At 37.5% G+C, this 18749-nt stretch overlaps 1 protein-coding gene across 1 annotated transcript; it reads right to left on the bottom strand.

The window, feature by feature from the left end:
• Positions 1 to 2132: 2132 nt before the first annotated feature.
• LOC113302775 lies at positions 2133 to 13348 on the bottom strand. Its single transcript, XM_026551725.1, has 2 exons — positions 13285 to 13348; positions 2133 to 4577 (listed from the first exon to the last, which is right to left on the bottom strand). Exons 1-2 carry the CDS (start codon positions 13304 to 13306, stop codon positions 2827 to 2829), a joined length of 1773 nt encoding a protein of 590 aa, XP_026407510.1. The 5' UTR covers positions 13307 to 13348; the 3' UTR covers positions 2133 to 2826.
• Between the last annotated feature and the right edge of the window lie 5401 nt (positions 13349 to 18749).

The raw sequence follows: 18749 nt of genomic DNA, 5'->3' as shown, positions 1-18749 counted from the left end.
TCTGTGTGGTCTTTTTCTTTTCTTCCGTGCTTTCCTGTTGAGTTCGTATGAGTGGTCAAGTATTGTAGTGCTAACAATACTTGCAACGAGCAGTTTTATCCTGGATGCAACTTGACCACAGGGTATAGTCATCACTCATTCTTGAGGCGTACCAGTCAACTATTGTGTTAAGGACAGCGTGTTGAACACGTGACTTTTTCCTCTGTTTACTGTCCAATTGAGTGTTTATTTACCTTCTAGAAATTTTACTTCTAACATCTTTCTTTAAGTGTTTTATTGTTACAGTTGCAACAACAACTACTTAGCTAATACCTAGCAAAAGACGCGCTAGCAACAAGGATGAAGTCGCTATATGGATGAAAAATCCTCCTAATTGTCCGACTCAGTCCCTCTTATTGTACAAAACTAATTTTACTCGGTAATGGAACTGTTTCTTGTTCTCCAAAAAAATGGAACAGTGAAATTTAAACATAAAAGATGTCTTTTGACTAAGTAGTAGTGTTTGAGCATGAGATTAGCTTTAAGTACCTGTTGGGTTTTAGGATCAATATCCAAAACTCTAGTGAGGCCACTTTCAATCGAACTTTGCTTCTCTACAAGAGATATCATATCCTTTTTGATGGTGGATCTCTGGTCATACATGTAGGCAACATAGTCGGGTGGCCACTCAGAGCAGTCTTTCCAAATCCCTTTTTCTGGCCATGCCCCTGGAAACATTAAGAAGCCCAAATTTATGAACACTCGTAACCAAATTACCGAATAATCAAGTACCCCTGAAAATTGGGGCACATAACAAGCCATTCAAAGTCACAATTTAAGATAACTTGAAACTTGTAATCCCCCTAAACATCAAACAGATACCCAAAATCAAGGCACTAGGAAACTCTACTTTTATGAAAATTAGGTCGAAATCAACTTTTTTCTGTAACTGACTCCCATGCCAGGAAGCAAGGATGTTCTGGAATAGTCGTGTCTGACACATGGACGTGCAAAGACACGCCATGGACAAATCGGTGACATCACTTACTCATGCCATCCACAATTTTAGTGTTAATCTGTACTAATAATGCCCGAATACTGAACATACAAGTTTTTTCACTAGACAAAGTGGTTATTCCTTCACAAAATTTCTGTTTGCCAGCAATTTGTTAGAATTATAAGGAATAGTATCTACTCTAATGGAAAATATCACTAAATCAGTGACGTGCTCGCACCCTAAACTTTTTATTTGAAATTGTGCCGTCTCTGTATCTGCATCATATCGTGTCCGCATCTTGTGTTCATGCTTCCCAGATCCCATGTCAGCAGAGTTGCGTTTACTAATATAGTTTCTCCTAACATACTTCAGCTAATTTATCAGGTAATCTACCAGCAGAGCTGACTCCAATTTCTATAAGGTCTTCAGCCAAACCTTTAAAACAATCCAAAGTCAACTGACAGCTCCAGTTCAAAACTCCGTAGCTGCACAACTCATTTATAATTCTTTTGTTATCTTCTGAGTAGCAACAACATCTATTTCCAAGTCTTCAGCCCACCTAGCAGCTTCAAGATCTAGAACATCTTTCCATATTCCTTTAATTAAATTTTTGTGACATTTAACATGATCCATATCCAAAGAAAACCTGATTCGAGATTAAAACACGAGGAATCACACAACCTGTAATATCCATGAGTAGGATGAAATCTGCAAAAAGGATGATCAGTATAACATTATCTATTATGTCTTGATATTCTTCCATTTTTCTGAGTGTTTTATTGAACAGGATCCTTTTGAATTGTGTTCATGAGTTTTATAGAATCTGGTTTCAGGTTATCAACCCTCCTACACCTATACTACCATGATCATCACATACTAATCCTAATAGGTCAAAATCAGTATTCAGCACAGTATGAGTCCAGTTACTAATACTGTCATTCGTCTAACAGTGTAAACTTGAGATAAAAGCTATTCCTCTCCAGACAGCTTTGGCAAAAGCCCAATTCACAATCAAATGCAAAGAGAACAATAATACATACCCAGACCCCTGAAGTAGCAGCTAGATTAACCATTTACAGTTACAGATCTCAACATACATGACATTTTCAATGCCCATAAATCCTGCATGTACCCCAAGGCCCAAACAAAAGGAGGATAAATACAATTTTGAGGTTATAGATCAACATAAGTTACATAACATATTAACATGATAATTTGGATTCCCCTAAGCCCGCAATGTACTGCTTGCTGAGGAGTTTGCACAAGGCACTGCTTGTTAGCATTTCTCAAAACTAAAGCCTTACCTACCACAAACACAAAAAGCTCAAATAACATGAAAGTAAACTCAAACTCAGAAAGAGGTTCAATAAAAAAACTTTACTTCTTTTCAGAAGAACTGAGAGCAGCAAAGGCAACCTCAGCAAGAATTACAGAAGGATCAGCAGTAAGAAGATTAACTCTAACTCTAGTAAACTCTAGAGTTACATCTTGATCACTTCTGAATAGAGAGATGAGATTCAGTAGAACAATGCTCACCTTGTCCATCACCATCACAATCACGAGAGGATTTCATACCCTTATCTCGCTCAACAGTGAGTGGATTAAGACCCACTCGATAAGGAGCAATAGTTAACGTCAACTTCAACAAGACCAATTGCTGTCCTTGGTACTTCTGCAATCTCAACGCGACAAATTGTAACAAAAAAATATATCCTCATTAGACATGTTATTTTGATGCTCAAATTTCATATATTCCTCTTTCAAGATATCAACACAAAAATCATATTACAAAACGAAGGGTCTAAACTGTATCCTTCTGATTATCATTTTTTAGTCGTAACTCTAAGAACCTAATTCAGCCTTCTTCGTTTACGAACAGTATTAACTTCTCCATCCACATCAAAAGAACCAGATACAGCGTTTCTTCGTCGGCGCCTAAGGGTTCGAGATGAACCCACGCTGCTTGGCTCTGCAGGAGCATCAATTTGACCTCTATTATCGCCTTGTATAACAGCAACGGTGCTGGAGGCAGAAGCTTGATCTGTAGCCGCTGTGGTTTCTGAAGTTCCTCGAACCTCTCGAGGATTCACAGAAGCACCAGAATTACTCTCACTATTGTTTCCCATCCTTACCACCACATTAGACAGCTCAGAAGCAATTTCTGCAAATCTATCAGAATGGAAACTGTATAACGCATACCTTGGCAATAACCCTGTTACACGGCGTGCAAGAGCTGATGGAGTACTGCGTGACCCACCTCCATGAAGCACACCAGATGGTTGATGACTGCTTTCTGTGGGATTTAAAGCCGCCTCATTTGCGCTTCCAGAAGACCCACTTCCACCAGCATTCATTGCATGCTCCGAACTATCTTCCCTTCGTCTACGAGCTGCCAAAAGTCTTGTAAGAACTCTACTGTTAGCTCCATTAAAAATCCCATGGACACTAGGCTCCTCTGGCCCTTCTTCTCCATTTTGTGTATCTTCGCCCACAACAAACCTAAATGGACCAACTGGTCTCCGAATTCTCTGCCTAAATCCTTCCAACCGACGCCCACATGGTCTTGGGGGAATTTTTAAACCCGAGTTTTCCTCTCCACCCTCTTTCTTCTCATCCATTTCAGAACTACCTCGTCCGTATATAGGTGTGATATTTGATTCCATTACCTCACCTTTACACACAGGACATTCTTTATGATCACTGTGAAGATGAAGCCATTGATATAAACAAGGCCAGCAGAACAAATGCCCACATGAAGTAACAACGGGTTCTTTCGCCACATCCAAACATACATTACAATCAAAGTTAGCAGCTCCATTATTCTGATCCTCAGTCCCCTTCTCTTCTAAACCCTCCCCACCCACATTCTCCTCACTCGTTTTCTGACCTTCACCACTTGTTTCATTCAACGGATCTGACACTACTCTATCACGCAAACCACCATCATCTGTAACTGGCAAAAAACCCTCTAGACCATCAGATTCCACCAAATCATCTGGAACAGTTGCCCTTAACCTCCTAACAAACAAACGCCGGTTTGAATCAATCAATCTTCGAATCCGAACTTCTGGACTCTGAAGCAGCCTCGGTCTATCCAGACCATCATGATCCAACGAACTCCTCCTTGGCGTATTGTCAGGTCTGTATGGAGCAAAACCTGTAACTGCTTGCAATGATGAACTATTTCTGCGACGAGCCCTAGCTGTGGGTGAACCAGGTACATAAGGAACATGAGGAACACTTGGTCGTTGAGCAGGTGATTCACTATCTTGGACAGCAGGCGTTGTAGATAAGGAAACTGGAGCATAAGAAGACAGAGAGTATGGTACATACTCAGCGGCATCATTACTATTACTACCTTCATTAAGAACACCTTCAGTACTATCTTGAACAGCAGGTGAAGCAAATGAAGGTAAAAAAGATGGAAGAAATGGATCGCCAAAGAATTCATCATTTAGGGTTTCTGGGGCTTCTTGTTCTTGTACGGTAGGTGGATATGATTCTGAATGAGAAGTACTAGACATTTCTGAAGCTGATACAGGTAATGAATTTAAAGCAAGATCTGAACCAAGATCAGGTTCTGTCAAGCGAAGTGGTAGACCTAAATATAGATTCAAATCCATTCTTCTATTAGTGTTTCTATTACTATTCCCTTCTTCATCACCCATTTTTCTTAAAAATCCAACTATTACATCAAAAAAATATATATATATAAATTGACAAAAACCTTAACTCCTAAGGTCCTAATACTTCAACTGAAAACCTCAATTTCAAGTTTCAGATCCTGAATTGAAAAACCCTAATTCATTTCGGGGTTTTTTCAGAGATTAATAATGAAGAAAGGTCTTACCTTTATGTAAAAATCATGACTTGGATCTGATTGAAGAAGAGAACCCTAGAAATATATTGGGTTTGAGTAATTTGAGGGTTTTGATAATCAAAATTTGATCTCTTGGTCCTCAGAAAAGAAAAATTGCTGTGAAAAATAGAGATGAAATCGAATACGTTTATATCGTAACGCTACACTGCGTACGTTATAAAATTCGGCGTACTATAGTTTCTTATTATTTTAATATTATCTGATTTTGATGACTTGTGACAACGTGGCTGAAGAAAAAATGACATTAAAACCCTCACATTGTTAACGCGTACGGCGTACCACATCAATAGATTATTCTCAAGTCATGCATCCGAGGAAAATTTTAGCAATTTTTTTTTTTTTAAGATCGGCAAATTAGTGTTAACGAGTTTCGAATTCGGGTTATTGATATCATCATCCATGATTTTATCATTGTACTACTATAGTACCAAATAACTGAAAAGTGTACGTGGCATAATCTCGGATAACGATTCACCAGAGACGATGCATAGCAAAGCACTGAATCATCCTCTATAACACCAACACAAGAAACGAGATATCTACCAAGTGTACGTGGGACGGGCACGTGTAAAGTGGAGAATCGGATATGATGGAAAGATGTGTATCGGAAATCAAGGCATTAAATGCACTGACAAGGCATGCGTGAGGAGCAGAAGAGTCTAATTAGAGTGGGGCTAGGAGCAGAGGATAACAGGTTCGGGTCGGGTAGAATGTCGATATCGGATCGAGGAATATTGGACCATCAATATCGGGAAGGAACATGATCGGACATGAGAGACATATCGTGAGGCATACTCATCGGAATGATATGAGATCAAGTAGTAAGTATCGGGAGGAGGAATTAACAATCAACCGACAGGACCATCAAGACGGATAGAATGTGACCCACACTGTAACTTCATTGTATGAACATCTTAGCCTATAAATATATACCCTTGCATTGAGAGAAAGGCAAGTGATTTGTAAGTGAGTAAGGAGAGAGACTAAGTATTGTTGAGAGTCATCTTCATTGTAACTTAATAGAAGTAATAATATCATCCTTTCACCCCAGTGGACGTAGGTAATCATGTCGAACCACGTATATCTTGTGTTCTTATGAGTCTCTTGCTTGCTTATCTTGCTATCTCTTCATCGTGAATGTTAGATGTATGATGTACAACTTCTTACAACTACATTTTTGGCGCCGACTAAGGAGAACGAGTAACATCTTTAGATACCTTGAAAACGATTAAAAGAGTAAAATCTAAAGCTACTATTCATCTATGATGATAGTTGAAGCTAAAAGAGGAACTCTTGTAGTTAGTTTTAAAGATTATATTTGTAGATACCTATGAGTTGGCTGAACCCATAGGTTTGTTTTGTTACTTTTGAAAAACCGTTGTTCCTAGTTCTTTAAAAGCTTGAGTTGTATTGATTTTGGGTTTTGAGTTCGTGTTAGAACCATAAAAAAGTGTTGATTTTTTAAGTTTCTTTTGCTATGTGAGTTGTTAGAAAGATTCGAAATCTCCCAAAATAACATCTATGATGTTTGGTTGAATCTACAAGAAACTTCATCTCACTGGCTAATGAAGAACGAAAAATATTTATATTTCGTGTTAAGATCTTTAAATTTGAGAAAGCGATGTTGTCGGATCGTACCACCACCGGTAAATCGGCTCAAAATTAATGAGTTAGGTTGCTGAGATCAGTAATTACAGGGTTTCCTTAAGTGTCTTGTCAAAAGGTTTCTTCTCCCTTTAAATTTTTGAAAGCTGAGAGTCGAATGGAAAACCAAAAAAGTTACAAGGTAATAAGATTATCATTGATGAACTTTAAGGAAACCATAGAGTGGGGCGAATCATGTTTAGTTCACGCCTCAATAAACCGCAACTTAGGAGTGGTTACTCCGTCGAGTATCCATGAAGGAAGTCACTAGTCAAAACTCGGTCAAAGTTACTTTTTCGACCACATGTACGGCTGAACAACGTCACCTGGTAGAGGGAATGTTATGAAAAATAATGATTAACGTATAGAAAAAGTACAGATAGCGACCGATCAATAACCCATGTCATAAAGTGTCCTGGTAGTTAAACAAACTAGTTTGTTGGGTTCAGCGTGACGAAAGTAGGGGAATCGTACTTATGTCTAAGTCTTATCAGGCTAACCGAACCATTTTATCGTACTTTCATTCTTAGGACGTATGGAGCCATGTCAGAGGAGACCTGAGAACATGATAAATGAGCAGACCGCGTTGGACACTGAAGACGATGAGTAAGTACTGCTAGCACGGGAAGAATGCTGACGAGCCAGGATGCACGCTGAAAACCAAGTAGCGATAGACCGCGAAGAGGAACGACTCCGACATATTCGGTTGGGAAAGAGGAACGAAGCCCGAGCACCACCAGTACAGCCACCAGCGGCACCACCGGTTTCACCAGAGAATCATCAGCATGATCCTTCTAGTCATGAGAGCACAGACCCGACCTTGTTGGCAATTTTGGAAAACCAAAGGAGACATGAGGAATTTACGAGAGATTTACAAAGGAGGAATATAGTACTTGAGCAAGAGAACCATCGACTCAGAAATCAAGGGTCGATATCGCGGGGATCGTCCAGCCGGGGATCTTCAAGCGATCGGACCCGATACGGGTATATTTATGAACCTCCCTGACACCGAGGACCTGTGCCGGAGCCCACAAACCCGGGAATGGGGTACGGTCCTCTCGAAGATTCATAAACCGAAGAAGAAATACCCCAACAGAACGGAGGACCTGATAACTCCACTAAAGCTAAGCTCAGATAACTAGAGGAAATGGTCAAAAAGCTGGTCGGATATGGTGAGGACGACAAGTTAGCGGAAGTAATCAACGAGGCTGAAAAGACCCCCTATACTCGAGAACTGGAGCAAGTGCCATTTCCACCAAAATGCACCCTACCGACCATTCCATCTCGGTTCGATGGCACCGGAGATGCTGTGGAGCAAGTTAAGATGTATACGATGTCACTACTACAATCGAAGAGCAACGACGTTGTTATGTGCAAGTTTTTCCCGGCCAGCCTGGAAGTCGAAGCTAAGAATTGGTTTTACACTTTACCCAAAGGTTCAATTGGAAATTCTGGGGGCCTAGTAGAAATTTGTCTCAAGACCTATATGCACAACAAAATTGCTAGTACAAGTGTAAACAAACTGTTCACTCTGGAAAGAAGGTTCAGGGAACCTCTGAGGTCTCTAAATGACAGATGGAGAAAACTATGTACTGATCGAGAAAGTGCCAGTTGACCAACAAATATTCGATCCTATATGGATGACAATGTTTACCGAAAAACCACGAACATTGAAGGAGATGAGAAAGATGCAAGAACATTACATCGCCATGGAATAGATAAAAGAAGGAGCACGGGATAGAGGCGTGAAAGAAGCAAGCGCGACAACAGGGATAGTTCCATAGGAAGTCTCGAAACAACCCGAGAAAAGATCGGTACCCCAGCACAAAGGGTCAGGAAAAAAGTAGTGAGTTGAAAAAGGGAAGAAACCTCGGAAGGAACCGAAGACAGACACGCTTCTCAATGCACCCATAGAGGAAATCTTTGAGGAAGTGGAAAAAATAAGTGACATCTGACACCCAAAGACCCGAGGAATACAGTTTGACAAAATAAAGAATCATCCCGAGTTCTGTCATTATCACCAATTCAGGGGACATTCGACCAATGATTTTCAGGAGGTAAAAGATATGGTTCAACGCCTAATTCGGTATGGTTAAGGCAGTTTGTCAAGCAGGCAGTGCATTCACCCGATGCCCCATTACATCAAGTCGGAATTGATTGGGGCACTCAGTTCTTATGCAACACCATCTCACATTCATCACCACAAGGCCTGGATCTCGGAGAAGGGACTATGACACGGATTCACAAAAGGGACCGATCGGGAAATTAAATCTTTACCGTGGCAAGAACCTTTCTCATGGAGGCATGGATGATGCATCCGATCAATTTATTGGAAAAAGATATCCCGATGAATAATCAAGCACATGGGGATCCCCTAGTCATCACCTTAATGATAGAAGAATGGAGAGTGAATAGAATACTTGTCGATAGTGGGAGCTCCATGGAAGTTCTTTTCTACGACACTTTCAAGAGAATGTAACTATCCGATGATATACTAATCCCGTCAACTTACAACATTTACGGCTTTAACGGGATCGTGACCGTACCAAAAGGAGAAGTTACGTTGAGAGTGTCAGATGGAGTTGATTACTTGGATACCCTAACTACCTTCTGTGTAGTATACGTCGTGTCACTATATGAGGAAATCATCGGAAGACCTGGATCGCTGGTATCAAAGGAGTTGCGTCGGCATACCATCAGAGGCTAAGGTTTCCGACCTACAAGGGTGTGGTCGAAGTCTTATGTAATCCTCAAGTCATCAGACAATGTATCCAGGTGGACATTCAGCAAAATTAAGATAGGCGAGCAAGATTACGTCGGGACAAGAACAAGGAAAAGGAGATTAAAGCTGACCAAAAGTTAGACAAGATAATCTCACAAGAAGTTATGTCATATGAAGCAGGAGAAGATAAGATAGCAACACCAATCGGGTATCCAAAATCAAACTTCACAACTCTAGAACCCACTCGGGAGGTCAATTTGGGAACTGAAGAAGAGCATATGGACGTATTCTCCTGGAAGATGCATGATATGGAAGGAATTGACCTCGATGTATGTTTTCACCACCTAAAGATCGACCCGAAGTTTAAACCAGTCCGACAAAAAATGCGCAGAATCGCACCCGAACTACAAGCGGCAGTAGAAGTGGAGCTGAAGAAGTTACAATCATCTGGAATCATACGAAAGGCGCAGTATGCGTTATGGATTTAGAACATGTTAAAGAACCCAAGAATAATGTGGGAGTCCGAATCTGCATCAACTTCGGTGACCTGAACAAGGCTTGTCTGAAGAATCGCTTTCCTAACCCGAATATCGATCAACTTGTGGAATCAATTGTAGGACATAAGGTGATATCGCCTAATGTTAGATCATTGATCGGTCGAACTCGCATGCATTCCTATCTCAAGAATGTTTTTCAATGTTAGTGATCAAAACTATAAGTCTTGATTTTTAGTCTACTATACCTAAGTCTCGGACTAGGATAGAAAGTGTAGTTGAGCTCAAGAACTCCATGGCGGATCATCATACAGGACGAAGAAATACTCAAGGAACTGGTGGAACTTCATCGACAAAAAGGTATGTGGAGACTTGAACTTATCTATCACTCAAAAGTCTATCTACTCTATCTCCTATCTTGAGACAAAAGTCGTTTTGCTATATAGACTTTGTTTATACACATTTGCTATTTCGAGCTGAGTTTAACTCGCCTATCTATTTCTAAAAATATGTGTTGGTAAGCTTTCGCTTTGGCCAAGTTCATATTTACCTAGTGACGAAAGTCATATTATGTTTCAATCACTTTGAAAATTTCTTTGACGAAAAATGGTTTGTGAATAACAACTATATAACGTCCTCTAAGAATGTTTCAATGATTGAAATGAGAGTTTAGATTATATAACCAATGATGGATATAAGCATTGTTGTGGAAACACATATATGTATAAGTACTTATTCCTTGAGCCGAAATTTGCGAACTTTGTTGATCAAGAGAACCGGAACAAGAGCCGTGAACTAAGTCCGCGAACCAGTTCGCGAACTGGGGGAAGTTCTCGACCCGAAAAAATCTGCTGGAGTTTGAGAACTCCTTCCGGGAACTTAAGACCGTGAACCCATTCCGCGAACTTGAGTTAGGTTATATCTAAAGACGATTGTTTGTGAACTCATGTTTATATAAACTAAGGAATGCTAATTGAAAACGGTGTCTATAAAGTTCATGAACCGATTCGAGTGAATCAAATCGTTTTTGCTTCAATTGTGTCTTGTGTAGTTACATAAGATTTCCTTGCAATTGAACAACTCTCTAACTAGTTCATTTGAGTCATTTGAACTAGTTATGGTGAAGAAGAATATGGTTGATATGAAAGTGCTCATATGGCTAACCATTTGGTTAACTATTGTTGAACCAACAAATGTACATATTTGGGTACGGTTACACAAACCTAGAAACGTGCATTTCATTTGTGTGTAACAAGCTAGGTTTTCGATCTAACGGTTGAAAGATATTAGCTTGAATCTAATCAGGTTTTCATCTAGCGGTGAATATTGAATGTTTTGTTACCAAGCTATCATTGATTGCGAACCCTGATTTGAAAGACTATATAAGGGAGAACTCTAGCAACTGGGAAACCTAATCCTCACACCTTGCGTGTGATACTAGTTGTGTAAGCTAGAGCCGATTCTCCTTTAACCTTTGGTTTCTTCTTCTAAACCAGGTTAACGACTTAAATACTTCATTGGGATTGTGAATCCAGACCGATACTACTTTCTCGTAGTTGTGTGATCTGATCTTGTTGTTTCTATCGTACGAGTACAATCACAAAGATTGGTTTGAGATTGATATCTGCGATAGGCAAGATATAAAAGTAGTCAAAAACATCTTCGTCTCATCGTTTGTGATCGCACAATATCTTCTTTCGCCGCGTCGATTAAGATTATTGTGAGGTGATTGATAATACTAGGTTGTTCTTCGGGAATATAAGTACGGGTTGGTTCCTGTTCACCTTGATTTATCAAAAGACGGAACAAAACTCGTAGGTATATCTGCGAGAGACGGATTTATCTATTACCGTATACTTTTCTGTGTGATACAGATTTGTTTATTAAAGTCTTCGACTTTGGGTCGTAGCAACTCTTAGTTGTGGGTGAGATCAGCTAAGGGAATCAAGTGCGTAGTATCCTGCTGGGATCAAAGACGTAAGGAGCGCAACTGTACCTTGGATAAGTGTGAGATTGTTTGGGGTTCAACTACAGTCCAGACCGAAGTTAGTTTGTAGTAGGCTAGTGTCTGTAGCGGCTTAATATAATGTGTTTTCAATCTGGACTAGGTCCCATGGTTTTTTTGCATTTGCAGTTTCCTCATTAACAAAATTAGGGTGTCTGTGTTATTTCTATTTCTGCATTATATTGTTTATATTTATAATTGAAATATCACAGGTTGTGCGTTAGAATCAATCATTTGGAAATCTGACCTTTGGTTGTTGATTGAAATTGATTGATACTTGAACATTGTTCTTCGGTACCGTTCAAGTTATCTCTCTAGTATTTGATAAAGACTCGCAAATTTCTATTTGCTTGAGTATAGATCAAATCGAGAGATTGAGATATTAACTCTTTGATATACGTTTTTAAGATTGAGTCTTATTGATTCTCTTAAAAGTATATTAGAGTTTGTCCATTACAGATTGCTAAGCGAAATATTGGGTGTGGTTGCTATACCCCCGCTTTTTCAGCTAATGGATTGATACTCGGGATATAACAAAATCCTCTTGGCTCCCGAGGATTAGGAGAACATGTCATTCTTTACGCCCAGAGGACTCTACTGTTATACTAAGATGCCATTTGGGCCAAAGAATGCGGGCGCCACGTATCAACGGCTGTTTGAAGACATGTTCGAGGACAAAATTCACGATACAATTGAGGTGTACGTAAATGATATGTTAATCAAAAGCAGAGTGGAAACCAATCATATTGAAGATCTCCTAAACATCTTTCAAACAACGAAGAAGTACAAAAAGAAGGTTAACCCCGCCAAGTGTACTTTCTGGTGACCTCGGGCAAGTTTCTGGGATACATAGTCACAGACAGACAAATAGAGGCAGACCCTGATAAGGTTAGAGCTATCTTGGAAATGCCGTCACCAGTGACAGTCAAAGATGTGCAAAAGCTGAATGGGTGCTTGGAATCTCTAGGGCGTTTTATCTCGCGATCATCCGACAAATGCAAGGATTTCTTCGGGACGTGGAAAAAATTAGATAAATTCAAATGGAACGAGGAGTGTGAGGAAGCATCTCGCGAGTCTACCCGTTCTGCAAAGACCCGAGCCCGAGGAGGTTCTCATGTTGTATCTCGGAGCTACATCCTGTGCTATCAGTGCGGTACTGGTCAAGAATGTCGGGGTGGAAGAAAACATGTATGTTTCATTAGTAAGACCATGAATCCAGCGGAGAAGAATTATACTAAAGTCGAGCAATTGATACTCGCGTTGGTTTTTGCAACACAGAAGCTGCGGACATACTTTCAGACTCAAAAAATTAGGGTGCTAACAAAGTCCTCTATCAAATCGGTACTCGACAATGCAGAAAGATCGGGTCGAATATCCAATTGGAGTGCTCAAATCATGCAACTTGACATCTTCTATGAGATGAGAACAACCATCAAAGCACAGGCGGCAACGGATTTCCTTATTGATTTTCCCTTGGTGAGGAGGAATAAGTAGAGGATATCCCCGTCATGGAAGAAGATAGGGACGACCCCTCCGACCAATATTCTTTACAGAGGGGTAGACCTAAATATAGATTCAAATCCATTCTTCTATTAGTGTTTCTATTACTATTCCCTTCTTCATCACCCATTTTCTAAAAAATCAAACTATTACATCAAAAAAATATATATAAATTGACAAAAACCTTAATTCCTAAGGTCCTAATACTTCAACTGAAAACCTCAATTTCAAGTTTCAGATCCTGAATTGAAAAACCCTAATTCATTTCGGGGTTTTTTCAGAGATTAATAATGAAGAAAGGTCTTAACTTTATGTAAAAAACATGACTTGGATCTGATTCAAGAAGATAACCCTTGAATAAAAATCATAACTTGGATCTGATTGGAGAAGAGAACCCTAGAAATGAATCTGGGTTTGAGTAATTTGAGGGTTTTGATAATCGAAATTTGATCTCTTGGTCCTCATAAAAGAAAAATTGTTGTGAATAATAGAGATGAAATCAAATACGTTTATATCGTAACGCTACACGGCGTACGTTATAAAATTCAGCGTAGTATAGTTTCTTATTATTTTAATATTATCTGATTTTGATGACTTGTGACAACGTGGCTGAATAAAAAATGACATTAAAACCCTCACATTGGTAACCTTTTCATAATGGAAATTCGGATCGAAAATAAGAGAATACTAAGTAACAAGAACATACCGTAAAAGTACAATACCGAGAAATCCGACAAGAGAAAGAGAAGGATTACCGGAGTAAGACAAATACAAGTTTGAATAAGATACGATTAAATCGGAAGAAGGATGGTTTTTCTCGGAATTTAATTCCAACCATTTAGTTTGTATTTCTTCTTTTGGAAAGATGTGCTCCCAAAAGAGGAGTGATTTGCTCAAATCTCTTGTAACTAGTGATGAAGCTTCTGTTGTGAAAAGGACCATCGATGAAGTTTTCGTTGCCGTATAAGTTGATGATGAAGATTTCGTCGCCGGAGGTAACAAATATGAAGATTTTGTCGTTGAAGAGCATCACTATTGATCTTAAAACCCAACCCGATAACCAAGAATCGTTATTAAAGCGAAGATAAACCTCAAGAGAGTAGATAAAACTACCATAACGGTGTAGATAAATAGAAAACATAAGAATAACTAAACTACTAATTAACCTAGAAAACAGGAAATAATGAAGAAATCTGCTCAGATCTAGTCCAAAAATGGACTAGATCTGAGCAGAGATGGGTTGTTCTTGATGGTTTTGTTGGAGAAGAAGAAGGAGTGTGAGAGAGAGAGATGGTATCTTATTATACGGCATACCATATCAATAGATTATTCTCAACTCATGCATCCGAGGAAAATTTTAGCAAGATTTTTTTTTGATCGGCAAGTTGGTGTTAGCGAGTTTCGAACTTGGGTCACTGATATCATCATGCAATGACTTTATCATTGTACTACAATGTCACCGGTAAGAAAAAAAATTAATAATGGAAATGATATAAACCCATTTCCTCTATTTCAAAAAGATAGGCTTGTTTCATGTGTAATTTATGCATAAAACAAGCCTATTTTTTAAAACAGAGATAGTAGTTATAAGCCTGTAATTCGAAGGAGCAGCGATGTGACTCCAACTCACAAACTTATGAATCCAAAGATGTAGTGTTTTATGTATCTTCATATAATAGCATGCACCCCTAAAGGTAGCTTATTTAGAGCAGGACTATCCAGTGGCGGAGCCAGAAATTACCAATGAGGTGGCTAAAACATTTATGTTAACTTAAGGGTTTTAGTGGACTAAAATATATAATTAGGTGGACTAAACACACAAAAAAAATTGGATAAGCATAAAGGTTTATTTGGTTTTAACCATTTTGAGGGGGGCTAAAGACAGGGTTAGCCCTCCCTTGGGCTATGGGACTGAGAATCTCAGACAAAATGAAGGATTTTGTCGGATTTGAAAGAATTTGATGCTATTATCGGTAAAGGAAAACCCTCTTTCATCCCAAACTCGTTCTTCCTCCAAGCGAAGGAATCATCGAAAGTATTCACTATATAGTATTACCACAAGCAGAGTTGTACATGATAACGGTTATCCTCTAAAATCGAACCAAACCAAACCGGTTATGATAGAACCTAAGCAAGCCATTTAATAATGATTTTTTTTTTGGTTTAAAAAGTTAAAAAACGAAAGTAATAATTTTGTTTTGATTTAAGGTAAAAACGAACCAGATACCAGTAAAACCGGTTACTAACCTCATATATCATTCCTTAAATTAACTACTTTTAATCGTTTTTGTACGTCTAAAGTATAAAAGAAACCAATCCTAGAAATCATTTCAGTTTTTATTTCTCTTTTCTTTCTTCCAACTATTGTTGTTTCTACTCATCACTTTCACCTTTATTATGTTTATCTTTCTTGGTTGTTTATGCTTAAATTTTGGTTTTTGTTTATGGATCTGATAAGATTTATGCTCTCTGTGTGAATATTACTTTGGAAATCTATATGAATCATAGGGCTTACAGAAAATTTAATGTTTACCTATTATTGTTTGATAAATTGCAGATTGAGATCTTTGATTTGATTATATAAATCCTATGGCTCATATATATAGTGAGCTTATGATTCCCCATAGAATTTGATAAGGATGCTTATTTTGGTTCGACTTTTGTTTTTCTATGTTTGCAGTCGAAGAAGACGTGTTGGTGGTTATTGATGGTAGGGGATTTTGTGTGCAATGATGGTGATGGTGGTGGTTACTGATATACTGGTGGATTTTTATGATTCAGTGAGTTGATTTTTTAGTTGTACGGTGCTATTTATACTTGTTTGAGATGTTAACTTGCAGTGAAAAGATGAGATTTTGTTTATTTATTGGGTTGTTCTGATTTGATTTAGGTTTTATTGGTGTAATATTAGAATGTTCTAGTTATTTGATTCAGATGCTAATTTTCAGTGAAAACTATCATTTTCTTTACATGTTAGGTTGTTCTAGTTTGATTTAGGGTCCATTGCGGGTACATTTGAAAAATGTAATTATAAGATTTTGGTCAGGGAAGTCTTTATGGGATAGTATTTGCATATGTGATATTTGTAAGATGCAATTGTGGTGGAGGAATGACTAGTTTATTAACAATACTAGGATTTAAGTTACGTATAATTATGATAGATTATTTATTGAAAATATTTTCTAATTAAATCCTTCTTGACTTTGAAACAGAACCCCGAAAAATGGGGCGTTCTATATACTTATATGATCATTTTGTAAATAGCAATCAATTGTCAAATTATGACGTGTAATCTGAATAATTTTATAAGTTTCTCTCTAAATATATCTATCAAGATGAGATCGAAATGTTATTTCCGCTAAAGTCTAAACAAATAGAAAGGGATAATCGGCACTTGAGAAATTCTCACCTTTCTTGGACAAAAAGTTGTGAACAGATTAAAACCACGACGACCTACGATAGTCAAATTTTCATAATTTGTCTAATAACAAAATACAGACACCGCTAAATTTCAACCATGAGATTATTGTAATCAAGTAGGCTATCTTTGAAAATGTATACTTCAGTTAAATATACAAAAAATGAAATTCAAGAAAATGATAGAAACCCCAAAAATTTATACATAAAGCAATGTGAAAAGAAAGGGTTTTATCAAATATTATCACCTCAGAGTAGTTCAATTGGTCAGAGATGTACGCCTAAGAGAACATGGAAAAAATATTGAGTGGAAGTATATTCTTGGATTTAAGTTTTTTTCTCTCTGCAATCTAGTTTTGCTTCCTAATTTATTTATGATTTTCGTTTGCTCCAAAGTGAGGAATTAAAGTTTTCAACATCCCTCAATTGTTCTTTTTTATGGGAAGGTTAGTTTATTATTTTCAATTGATCAAATTTTCCCGTTTTGATGGGAAAAAGAAAATATGTAATGACTTTTTCTCAATTAAAGCGTGTATTCATGGGATCGACCGCAATCGTGAAAAAGAAAATATGTAATGACTTTTTCTCAATTAAAGCGTGTATTCATGGGATCGACCGCAATCGTGAATTTATCAATTGGGAGGAAAAATTAGGACATGTCTTTATCTATTTTAACGTAGCGAATTTTATAATATAGTACAAAAAAAATAGGCAGAAAACTATACCTAGCTGCTATAACTCTTACTGTAACGATACATCTCGATAATAAGTACTCTTTTATGTATTGATTTTGAGTTGTGTCGTTCGTCTTTAGTAATTATATTACGTGACATTATGTTGTTTTTTATTTTTTGATCTTTCATGTACTTTAACCGAGTTTATTTTATCATTAAGAAGATCAACCATCTTCTAATTTATAATGTTACCTATTTTCTGGCGACACGAAATTAACATGGTCTATTATTATTCATCAACTGTCGTGTCCACCACCATACCATCTGATACCATTTCTTTTTCCACCACAATCACCGTCCACCTCTCGTTGGACGTTGGTTGTACTTCAAATTTTGAATCACAAACATCATGTATAAAGTTTTGTTTGAACAAACTTACGTCGTTAATTAATTTATTCTATTATATTTTTTATTGTTATATTGTCTTTTGTATTGCCATCAATTTTATTTTAATGGTTAGAACCATGATATATACCATCGGGTACTAAAGGTACCAAGGGTACCATTTAGGTGATCCGGTAATTATGATCATTTATTCATATATACTATGTATCATCCTCGAAATAAGGTATTTGTTTTTATCAATCGTGCTAAAAACAACGAATCGCATCTTTCACAATACAATGTTACATGTGGTGTAAATATATTAGTATCATCCACGGCTATTCACCAACACTCACCACTATAAAACCACCCATCGTCACTATTTCTTCTACCACCACTTATATTATCGCCTCCACCACTCACTTACACCCGCCACCACTTCTACCAGCCACTACTTCTTCCATTACAACCACTAATCTCTATTAATATAATTTTTATTAAATTATTTACTAATGGAAATATATATTCATTAGATTAATTAAGAGGAAATTTATGATGAAAATATAATGAATCATTCATTATGAGCAAGACAATGATTAATAAAAAACTCATAATGTTTTTAAATTAAACAAAGCACGACCATTGATTTGTCTTCTCCCTAGATAAATATGAGCCTCTATTTATCTTACCTAACTTTCCAAAAAAAATATATTCTAGATTATAAATTTTTTGGTTTATAGATTCATGAAAACATCTACATGAGAGATTGATGTTGCTTTGCATATGTGAATGTGAAAACAAATTATTTTGTGTGATTTTAGTTCATTTCCGGTTGTTGTTTGGAGTACTCTAATTCCTTGTTTTGATGGTAATTATATGGAAATTTTTTCCTTTTGTTATGCAGCTACCTACAACGGGTGAAACAACATGGCCTATTAAACCACTAAGTCAAATATTGAAGAGTGTAATTAGATTATTCAGGTTTGTGTGTGTGTGTTTTATTATTATTATTATATTTCTTCGGTTCATATAGATTACAACTATTTTTCTTCT

Source organism: Papaver somniferum, chromosome 8, assembly GCF_003573695.1.
Source record: "Papaver somniferum cultivar HN1 chromosome 8, ASM357369v1, whole genome shotgun sequence".
In the NCBI taxonomy this organism is placed as follows: Eukaryota; Viridiplantae; Streptophyta; class Magnoliopsida; order Ranunculales; family Papaveraceae; genus Papaver; species Papaver somniferum.
Note: the sequence above shows the minus strand (reverse complement) of the source record. Positions and strands in the feature narration are given on the sequence as shown.